Source organism: Musa acuminata, chromosome BXJ2-6 (assembly GCF_036884655.1).
Source record: "Musa acuminata AAA Group cultivar baxijiao chromosome BXJ2-6, Cavendish_Baxijiao_AAA, whole genome shotgun sequence".
NCBI classification, from domain to species: Eukaryota; Viridiplantae; Streptophyta; class Magnoliopsida; order Zingiberales; family Musaceae; genus Musa; species Musa acuminata.
Window position 1 is genome coordinate 37212850 of NC_088343.1, and position 11598 is coordinate 37224447.

Consider the following 11598-nt stretch of genomic DNA (forward strand, 5'->3'; position numbering starts at 1 on the left):
TTTCTTTAGTTGCCTCTCCAACGTGCGGACACCGCCTCGCTCTTTTCCTCATAATATATCCGACATGAAACGCCAAGACGCGCCAAAGACGAAGCAGAGAGAGAGAGGGGGGGGGAGGGTCTGGGAGAGAGACTCTCCCTCGCACTCTCTCTCGGGAACGGTGAAATGCTTTCACAATGTCTTCCTGATCTTTGCCCCCATTGCAGGACACGTCTTTGGTCGGACATCCCCGGATTACTCTCCTGTGATGGCCTTTTGGTGGGTTGAATCGTAGCTTGTTGATGCTGAGTGGAGCGATCGATTCCCTAAGGTTGAGTTTTCTTCCTGCTTTGGCCCTCCTCGTTACTCTTGAGATGGTTTCCTTGCTTTGGGTGAGGGGTTTTGGTGCGTTTCCTGTAGTTTCTGTTCGACTGCTTGGAGCAGAGATTGGGTTTTTCTGCATGCTTGATAGGGTTTCTTTGTAACAATGTGGTGATTGGGATCTTATGAGTTACGAAGATGTCGTAATGCGGTTGTGCTATAGAGCGATGATGATTTGGTTTGCATTTGGTGATGATCATGCGAGGGGCCTTTTTTTAGGTTGAGAATCGAGATTATGTGCTAGAATTTGGGATTTATGAAAGATTTCCCTTTCGTTTTTCTTTCAGACTTGAATCTAAAATGTCTTCTTTTTCTTTTCCATTTCTGCAAGAACATTTCCTTTTTTCCTGTGGGGAGGCAAATGCAAGGTTTACTCCAACCATTTGTGGTCTGTAATGGCAAGTTTCTGTAGATGTTTTGCTTGTTGTTTCCAGTTCTATATAGATGGGTTTATTTAAATGTTATCATGCATATATAGAGTATATAGCTGTGTTGATACTAATTATTGGGGTTTGGTTGGTTTTCTTTGTGTAATTTTTCTTGTCGAATCTGTAATTCTCAGGAAAAGTGAAAGAAATCTTTCCCTGGTGATGTCGATTAGATGAAGTATTTTGGATTAGTGATTAAGGTAACTTGATCACAAAAGTTTAGGTTTTTCGTTGACATATACAATCATTTCTATTGTGGACAAGTATTGTCAATGACAATGCCAGCATCAAATGTGAATAAATCACTTGTATCCAAGGAGGAACAGATGTTGAAATTGCATTTTGGCAAAAAAATCATGAGTTTGGCGGGTGATGAGTTTGAGGATTCCATTCCGGAAAATCAGATATTTGCTGAGATTTTCTTGGAGTTTGACGAGAATGGTGTCAGCAAAACCAATGATGCATTCGATACTGGGGATTTTAGACTAAGTGAGGATTCCCTGAGTAAAGTGCTTGTTAACACCAGCTATGAAAGTGGCATCTCAGCGAGTTTATCTCTTGAAGAGTCAACTGAAAATGCTTTCAAGCATGAAAAGATGAATCTTGAGCATGGACAAGAATGTCCGAAGAGCAGTTTCTCGTATTGGGCTAAATCAGATGTCCATAAAATAAATTTGAAGCAGATGAATCTTTCATTTAGCCAGCATTTAAGCTTCAAGGATAGTGCTCAAAGATATAATAGTGTTTGTCAAATAAAACCATGCCACATTGTTGAATCTTTCGATCAGAGTATCAAATCTAGCTACTATGTGTTTGATTCTGTGGATGTTTTCTGTGACCTCAGTGATGAAAGACAAAGTACACAGAAGCATAATGGAAATACAAATGCTAATTTAAACAGCTCTCCTTGTCCTCAAGAAGATCATGCTCCTACAAAGTTGATGCCTGTCACACCTGTCACTACCAAAGAGTTGCCTCTGCCACTGACGTACATGAACATAAAAAAGACATTGTTGAATACCCCGAATTCGAAGACAGTCGATGTTGGAGGAAACAGGGCCTTGCCGACAGATCTGTCCACCAGTCTTCGTTCACATGCCCATCACCTCTTGATGGATGCTGGCTGGAAGATTTGTATTCATTCAAGGAAAGATGGACGCAAATTTGATTTAATTTATTATCCCCCAGCAGAAGGAGCTCAACTATATTCACTTAGTAGAGCTTGGATATCATGTGGTGTCGAGTTATCTGCAAATACTTCAAATATAAGAGAGGAAGAAAGTGGAAGAGTATGGACTGATATCAATGCATTTTCTGGAGACTTAGCAGATGTCCTGGAGTTCATCAAAATGGAAATTCGGCACCCTGAAAACTCCCTGTCTCTTCTGCAGCGTTGGGTTCTTCTTGATCCATTCGTGGCTGTTGTGTGCATCAATAAAAAGATCAGTGCCCTGCGAAAGGGAACTGCAGTAAAAGCAGTAAATAGTATGACAACTGTTCTCGGAGGAACTGAAAGTTTGGGCTTACTGAGGAGTGATGTCAATGGGGTTCAGCATAATTCACGTTCACTATGCAGTTCAGAGCGGAGTCTTCTTTCAGATATTGTGTCTGATGGCAAGAGTTCTGCGCTAGGTTGTCCTGCTCCTGATTTAAGAGACAAGCGTAACCGTCACAGGGTACGCCAAGAACATTTCTTTAAGGCAAGTGCAGAAAGTAGAAGCATTCGAAGCCTCGATGGACAAAAATGGAAAGGATGTCATGATGCTAGGGATTTGCTTGGCAGGGATTCCAAAGCATCATGTATGTTGCATAAATTAAACCTATCATCTGGCATTCCCAAAGTGATCCAGAAAGATTCGTGCTTATCTAGTTCACTAAGACTCCCGACAGAAGCTGCAAGCCAGAAAAATGAGAAACTGTTCTTGAATAAAATCCTTAGTGCTGATAGTCCTAACAAACAGACAGTAGTTCATCCTAAAGAAAAGAGATCACATCAAGATACAGACAGCCTCTCTAAGAAGGCACAACTTGGTCGTGTGGACACACAGGATTTTAATGCAAAGGAAGTCACTGAACAGCACAGATCAAGTTGCTCTAAAGGAGGTCATAGAGTTGAAAGTTCCATGGAATATCCAGTTGCACATGAGAATGAAGTGATAGACGAACGAAAGAGAACCTCTGGTAGCTATGGTAACTTATCCACAGCAAATCAGTCATCTCAACATCAAATGAACGAGCAACGTAATGTATTGCTTTATCCTCCAGGGGGAACTTTGTTTTTTACAATGGATGATAACCAGAGGGAACCACTATTAGCTCACTTGGTTACCACTAATGCCAATGGCAGCACAAATATCCATCAACAAGTGCAACCTTTGGTATATCAAGCAAACCTAGTGACAGGAGTTTTTGTCGTTGGCACTAACAATAATATGTTATATAATGTGGGCTTTCCGGTCTATCAGGGAGTTCTAAATCCAGTGAACCAAGATGGCCTTGGGGCGACTAAAGAGCTGGCAACGAGGAGCACTGAAAATGAGATAGTTCAGCATAAAAGGAAAAAACAGAGAATTTCCAGAGCTTCAAAATGTGAAACTAAGCAAGCATTTGAGACTCCCTTAGTCACAAAGGCACAAAATAAAAAGAATATATCAAAGACCAAAGAAGCCAAAATGGGTGGCCAAACTGCTATAGCAAATCCACCCAGTCAAAACTACGGAGAGGTTGTCGGATTTGATGGAGATGAGATATCAGAGTCCAATTCAGGCTGCTTAAAAGAGTCAAGTCTTGAAAAGAAGAGTTGCAATGTTTCAGAAATTGGAAAGAAGTATGCTTCTCCAACAGTCAAAACTAGTTCTAGGATGATACATAAGAATACTGCAAAACTGGGAGTAAGAGCAAGGAGGAGGTATAACAAGGATGAGAGGGGTTGGCCTATAATGGATTTGGGGGATGGAGGAGATACATTGATGAAACTAAATCAAAACGATGTGCTTGAGCTTAGGTTGTCTGAAGGTGATAGCAATCACCTTGGAATGAACTCACAGAAATCTACCTGTTGCAGATCCTCCCACCCTAGGAACTCATCTGAAAAGAAAAATGTACAGGAGCAGCTTCTTGATTTTACAGAATCGAATAGTATGTTGTATAACATTAGCATTTCCCAAGAGCCCCATCGTGAAAGCTGCTTACATACTTCTGTGATTCTGCCTGATGGCAAGCTTCCATTTTCTGGGAACAACCTCGAAGTTAGCAAAGTAAAGAGGCCAGAAATATTTAAGGAAAATAAGCAGAAGCAGCAGAGTAAGGGTCACGCCAATGATGATGATCTTTTTATTGCTACTATTGTCAAACGAAAAGGATGCAGGTCTGCTAGTAGAGAGATCATTTCAAAAGTGGGGTCATTGGATGCATCTGAAACGCTGAGAAGTCAAAATGGAGATCACAAATTATTTCAGAACAATGCAGGAAAAGGTGGAAAGATAAGCAATGTCAAGCGCTCCATAGGACGAAGAACAGTGTTGTGTAGGTTGATTGAAATGGGGGTCATATCTGTGCGTAATACATTCCAGTATTGTGAACTAAAGGATAGCACGGTGGTAAAGGATGGACGGGTCACTAAGAATGGAATTCTTTGTAGGTGCTGCAAGAAGTTCTTTTCAATATCCGAGTTTAAGCTTCATGCAGGTGACATGCTCCAAAAACCCTGTTTGAATCTTTTCCTTCGCTCTGGTAAGTCATACGTTCTCTGTCAACTTCAAGCTTGGTCTCTCGAGTACAAAACAAGGAAAGATGCTATTCCTGTGATGGATGATGAGGAGACTGAACAAAATGATGACACCTGTGGACACTGTGGCGATGGCGGTGAATTAATATGCTGTGATAACTGTCCCTCTTCTTATCATCAAGCATGCTTACTTTCAAAGGTTTGTCCTACACTAGTCCATTTTTGTTTTGCATATTTACTGTTTTATCTGGTATATGTATCTGTTCTGCATATATAGATTCGACATATAAGCAGTCAAGTATGCTTATTCTGTTTGTTGATGCTTTTCAAGGTTTTTATGCTTGATAAGTCATTAATTACATATCTTAGATCTTGTTAATTTTTCAATTTGGTTATAGATTTAGAAAATTTCAGCTTTTTGAATATTCAGATTGTTTATGTCATGCATGTTTTAGCATCAAACAAATAAGTAAATAAATGATTGTTGATTTGAACATTATGCTTATGGAGTTGGGACTATAGTTCATAAAGTCAAAATCAGATCAAATTGATTGGTTGTGGTTTAATAAGATTTAGTCCGATTAGGTAAGCAGGACTGGAATTGGTGTGAAAAAAGGAGGGATCACATGCATGTGCAACCCTTTCTCAAATAGTAGTAAAAAGGTACTACTAGTCCAAGATCAAACCAAATAAAAAAAGAAGAAATCAAGGTAAAAAGAAAAACACTTACAGATCTTGAATGACACTTAGATTTCATCCCTATTGACTTGAATACTAAGACTTGGATTGATCTACACATCTAGATGTCACCTATTTATAGATATGAAATACAAGAGTCCCTAATCTCTACAACTCTATCTAATCTTATTTAAGAGATAAGACATCAATTTGAAATATTTCAAAATATATTTTAATTTTTTAAACTAAGAATTTCTTATCTTTATAATTATATCTAATCTTATTTAAAAAGTAAAAATATTTATTTGTGATCTTCCAAAATATACTTTAATTTCTTAACAATTGGTCCAGAAAATAAATTAAAAATGAGAACAAAAATAAAAATCATAAATAAGGAACTAGAAAGTATTAGAAAAACAAAAAAAATTATACTAGAGCATGAGATGCATAAGTTATTAATTGTTGTAAAAAATCTTACATAACTTTTGGCTCCTGGGGCAAATTATGCATTGTCATCTTTTCCCAATTTATCTTCAGCTTAAGATAGAAAACTAGACTCCAAAAGCATTGAGGAAATTATATATTCATATCATAACAACATGAAAAGAAAACCGTAAAGCTTATACTAACATTTACATTGGGTTAGTCTAGACACTAGGATCTAAACGACTAGGTGTCCTGGTTCTAACATCATTGAAAACCTTAGTGCCTGTTAATATCCTCCATAGATTGTTATCATTTTCTTCTTTCCTAAGTAACTTTTGTGTTCACATCATTCTAGTTAATCATCCAACACAATCTTAATATATTAATTAAACTACTTTAACCTTTTCCTGAAATATATTCTTTTATCATGTTTGTCTGTAAATGTTTATCTTTCTTCACAACCTTTTATTTTCATGCAGGAACTTCCAGAAGATAGATGGTATTGTCCTAATTGCATTTGTGATGTATGTGGGGTTGTAGTTAACATAATGGAGGCACCAAGTGCCATGGCCACTTTAGAATGCTCACAATGTCAACATCGATGTAATGCTTCTCATTTTCATTTAAGTGCTCCTTTTATTTTCTGTACTAATTTACTTTATCCTCCACTGAATTATCATAAATATTTTGTTTTATCATAGATCATTGACTTCCTAGTTAGAGTTTTGATGTGCAAAGAGCACTATCTAGTTATTAAATTAAAAATGCTTTTGTTATGGCAGTAAGCTAATGATGCAATTGATCATAAATATAATTCACATGTTTTTGCTATCAACTTGTTGCTTTTATTTTTTATTTTTCCATCCTCACGTATTGAAGTTTACCTATAGTTCTTATTAGTTCACTTTTCTTGTTTATTAAATTTGATTAATTCTTTGGGAAGCATAATAGCTCATTTTTATATTGCTATTCCAACATAATTGCTAGATTAGGACCAGGACAAAAATACAATGTCGAGGACGCCAATGATTGTTGTATAAATTGCAAGACATACCACCAGTATGTATAAATTGCATCAGAATTATTATTTTTGCATCATCATTGCTGAAATTTTATAAAATGTATCTTGTAAGAACTTCCAGAAGCAATGCTTTAAACTCATGTTTGTTTATATTTGCTAGTTTATATATGCTTTGCTCCCCACTAAATGTTCACTACCATTACAGACCATGAGAAATGCATAAAAGAGAAGGTCACACGTTATGACGAAGTGGCATCTAGAACTTGGTTTTGTGGAGTTGACTGCCAAGAGGTATGTTCCATTTCAAATATAATGATGTGTCTAATCCATCTGGCATAATCTGTCAAGGAATTCATCAAAGCTTATTTATTTTGTAGACAAAATCTATGATTGTAAAAGTGGTAATTTATGAAGCTAAAAAAAAAGAAGGGTTGATGTAGATTCAAATAGTTATGCACATAAGCAAATTGTCTATTTGCAGTAGTTATCCTTTGTCGCCGTAGCTTCCTGCCATCGTCAACCATTGGCTGTCGTAGCTGCTCCTTTGCTCTCAGTGATTGCCCTCATCACCAGTCTTCCTTCCTTTCCCCTCTGCCCTCCATCGCTGCCCGTTCCGCTTCGTTCCTACACCCTCCATCATGGCTCCTTCTCCGGCCACTCTCTTCGGCTGCCACTCCATCCTCCCCATTATTGTCTCACCCTCACTGTCTTTCAAGGTGGTTAGGACTCTATCATGCTGCTTATAGTAGTCCACCTGGTACCAACTGGTGCTAACTCATACTGACACTCAGTATACTGTATGGTGCTGGCATTTTACCAGTCTGGACATCTACTGGTATGGGTACCAATAGAGATTTTAAATCTTGGTTAATATTATGAATTTCTACTTCTACTAGATACATTCTTTGAGGAGAGGTTGGATACCGCCATTTGGAAGAAGACAACCCTGAATATTGTGACCAGATGATCTTGGGTTGCCCTATTGGGAGCCGAACCATAGAGGTCCCTTCAACATTTTCCTTTTAGTTTTCCCTTCTTGAAGCTCTCATGAAAGATTAAAAGTTTTTTGACCAGACATTGACTTCTTCTTGGAAACTCAGATTATTAGGTGGAGTTAATGATAGGAACAACAGGTGACCATAATTTCAAGGTAGGCAAAGCTGACACTAATATTGATATGACTGCATGTTTTGGTGGCTTGTAGATTGACCCTCTACTGGACCTAATAGTGCATGGTTTAGAGCCATCCTTGCTGCGCATGTCGTTGGTCTCTCTCTTATAAAGGAGAAAACTGCTGATGTATTCTTTCCTCTTAGGTAGAGTTGGATAATATATCACAAGAATTCATGTGCATCATGAGATAGTTTTGATATTGTTTTTCTCAGATTACTCCATACTACTGGCTCTTTTATGCCCCCTTTGTTTCTGGCATATTATTCATATTAATAATATTTTAATCTATGATTTCTTTTCTTTCTAATTAAAACATCATTTCATTTTTCTCATTCCCACAGGTTTACCTAGGTTTACGTTCTCTTGTGGGTGTCATGAACTGTGTTGGTGATGGATTCTCATCAACAGTTCTTAGATGCAATCATGGTGATAAAAAACTCCAGTCTGCAGAAGAAATTGCTGTAGTGGCAGAATGCAACATGAAGTTGGCTATTGCCTTGAGTATTATGGAGGAATGCTTTCTACCCATGGTAGATCTAAAAACAGGAATAGACATGATTCCACATATCTTGTACAACTGGGGGTAAGGTTCTCATCAGTTCATATATTTTGAGTTGAATTTTTCATGGCAGAATGCTTGAGCCACTAATTGTATTTTGTGGTTTTGTTGTAAAATGTTAGCTGTTTGTCAAATTTATACCAAAAAAACTACATTGTAGCAGTTCCAAGATATTCTTATTCCTGCTCTGTAATGGTAGCAAGCAACACTGTCCAACAAATTTTAAGTGGAGATTTGCATAGTTTTTTCTTTTTTGGTTTTCATATTTAATGTACTTTTAAAGTGGAACATTTTTGTTGGAAACATGCATTTCAGGTCTAAACTTCCACGCTTGAACTATAAAGGGTTCTACACTGCAGTGTTGGAAAAGAATGATGAGCTTATCTCTGTAGCATCCATCAGGTACTTCTGACAACAAAATTTTATCATCCTTGTAACCAAATTTTATCTTTCTTAATTAATACTTGTGCAGGAAATTAAGTTATCTCTTATGTGAGATGACTTTTGATGAATGTTAGTTTTGATGGTAGAGTTCTCTGATAGTTTACGTTTAGTTCTCTTGTTTACAGACTAAATTTCCTGTTAACAAAGAAAATATCTTAGAATTATTGAAGTAAGAGAATTGAAGTTCTCTACACAAAATTTAATAAACAGACTTAGAAAGTTTGATCAATGTCAACTATGCAGAGCAGCTTTGTAGCAGCCAAATGCAGATGAGAAAGTAGGCTGTTTCTATCAGGTAAATCTAGGTTTACCAAACAATTACATAGAAATCAATTATTGTTTGGGACATTGGAATTCAACAAATAGAGGACAAAGTGAAAACGTTGAAGATTTAGGCAATGTGGAGACACATGCTCATACATGGGATACCCATATTAGCAAAAGACTTGTAGCTAGGATTTGCAGCAATAAGAATGCTTCTGGTAAAATCTTTTCAGCAATTTAATGTCATGAGGGACCTAGTGAAAAGTATTGCTATAGAATAATTCTAAGCTCCTAAATGATAGACTCATAGACTGAAGAAAAGACTCGTTGATCAATTACAAATTTTACAGTCATGGAACTGGATATTTTCTACTCATAAATATTAGATGTTACATATTTTATTGCTGAAGATTTCTAAATACGAAGAATTAAAAGAAACCTATTACTCTCTGTAGGATTCACAGTGTTAAGGTCGCAGAAATGCCTCTTATAGCAACTCGATCTGAGCATCGTCGCCGAGGAATGTGCAGGCGCCTTTTGGCAGCAATTGAAGAGGTATTCATTTTTATATCTAAATTGATCTAAATTATTTAGATCTGAACTAGTGCATATTGATAATACTAAAAGAGAGAGCATACCGGTTTGTATCATTTTTCATAATTATCTGCTGTGGTTTTTGCTTGAGGACTGTTCAATGCCTCTATGAGGCACATTCATATCTGTGGTACGTGACTCTTTCTGGATTGGCTTGTGTTCAAAGACTATGTCCTAGAACAATTCCGTAACTTATTTTTAAGGTTTGGTACCAAGAGTCTTTAGGCTTTCTTCCTAAGGTCTACAGGGTTGCTTTTCTCCATGGCTTAGCTATGCTTTGTTTAGTTTCTCTTTTGGTACCTTGTTCACATGCTTTTCATAATGTTCTGCATTGTGCATGGAAAAGAGTGCTAGATTTTCTTCATGGATTTTTTTTTATCCCTCTAGTAGCACAAATGAAAAGTTCTCCAAATTCTCTATTAAAATTTTCCTGGTACACGTTTGCTCGTCTTTAATTAGCAAAATGATAGGTCAGCCAATGTGGTCAGAAGACTCAGAACTAACATAAGCTGCACAAGGGTCTGTTTCTGTGAAACTTGTAAGCAGCACTACTAAAATGAACCATATGCATACTACCTGCACATATGAATCAGTTACATTCTTGTTCTTCTGTAATTCTGATCTTTTCTTTGGCTTAATGTTATACTATTTAAATAGTTTCTATTTTGGTTTTTATTTCTTCTGCTTGGTTTTAGTTGATTTTTATGCAATTTTTTAACTCTCGACTTTCTTCGAGACAGATGTTGAAATCTTTGAAGGTTGAAATGCTGGTTTTATCCGCAATTCCTACTTTAGTTGAAACCTGGACAACAGTTTTTGGGTTCAAGCAACTTGAAGATACTGAGAAATGGCTACAAAACATCGATCTCATGTCATTTCCAGGGACTGTGTTGCTGAAAAAGAGCTTATATGATGCAACAACTAAAACATCAGGTCCTTTTCCCCGCTTGATCTGTGTTTTGACATTATTTTTTCTCCTGTTTCTAGTTATTCATTGGTCAGTTGCTGTCTTTCTGCCATCAGCTTTCAGGTTCAAATCTTGTGGAATGTGTTTCCCAAGTGATTGAACTGGCAAGTTATATTGCTGTGGCCATGTTGGCCCTGTCTCATACATAATAATAACTATTAGCAAATGGTTTACGACTTTACGTTCTAATGTCCAAAAACTTCACATAGGCTACCACAGGACCAAAACATGAATTTTATTCAAGCAAAGATCAATCTCAAAATTTTGGCACTTGTGATGAAAACCTGCACTCTAAGTGCTCATGATACATCTAAACCGAAAGCAAACATGATTGTTCCATTAGAAGAAATGCTAACTGTTCATTTTAGAAATATATAACCTTGTAAAACTCATTTCATGACTGCTAAACATAACCGACAAGGTAATCCTAGAAATGAAAGAATCTACAGGTCGAATTTAAAATTCTCCAACAAAGTTGAGTTTCTAAGACTCTTCTGTAATATATTCTGATTCTGACTCTTTTATCTCTTCCAGCTACCAATGATGAAGTCCCAACCAGGCCGAGTTCTAGCGGCATGCAGGGAATGATGAAGGACGGAAACAGCCAGGAATGGTAATGCAGATGCCACAACAAAGCATGGTATAGAATTTGAATATGTATGAAGCTAAAAACACTTGATTCGAAGCATTTGTGATTGTAGATGTGGAGTTTAAAGTGTTAAACAAGCTGAAGCTTCGACAGTAGTTCGGTCGGCCAGTTTCCACAGGATGCTTCCCCGAGTACATTGGTTCTGATGATTTTGCCTTGACACCAGTAATCACCTCCAGTGCACTTAGTGGTTTGTCCCTAAGAATGGAGCCCTTTAAACTTGAGCTGGTTATATTGCCATGACATACTTTATGCATAGGCATTATTGTTGCAGAAAAGAAATGCATGGATCAAGAATGTGGTAATTG

General features: G+C 37.2%; 1 protein-coding gene across 2 annotated transcripts; it reads left to right on the forward strand.

Annotated features, from left to right (window-relative positions):
* The first annotated feature begins 928 nt into the window (after nt 1–928).
* Nucleotides 929–11482, forward strand: LOC135615409 (increased DNA methylation 1-like). Of its 2 annotated transcripts, XM_065113860.1 has the most exons (9): nt 929–4714; nt 6099–6222; nt 6846–6931; nt 8155–8396; nt 8688–8774; nt 9536–9635; nt 10415–10607; nt 11176–11254; nt 11343–11482. In XM_065113860.1, coding segments are annotated over exons 1-9 (4566 nt in total). In that variant the 5' UTR covers nt 929–1060; the 3' UTR covers nt 11344–11482. The 2 variants fall into 2 exon arrangements, with proteins under 2 accessions (XP_064969932.1, XP_064969931.1); XM_065113859.1 differs by having other exon boundaries at nt 11176–11392.
* Nucleotides 11483–11598: the final 116 nt, after the last annotated feature.

Coding starts and splice junctions, on each gene's coding strand:
- LOC135615409 (XM_065113859.1), top strand. CDS start 1,061: ATGACAATGCCAGCATCAAATGTGAATAAATCACTTGTATCCAAGGAG. Junction 8,397..8,687: donor CATATCTTGTACAACTGGGG/GTAAGGTTCTCA, acceptor CATGCATTTCAG/GTCTAAACTTCCACGCTTGA. Junction 9,636..10,414: donor TTTTGGCAGCAATTGAAGAG/GTATTCATTTTT, acceptor TCTTCGAGACAG/ATGTTGAAATCTTTGAAGGT.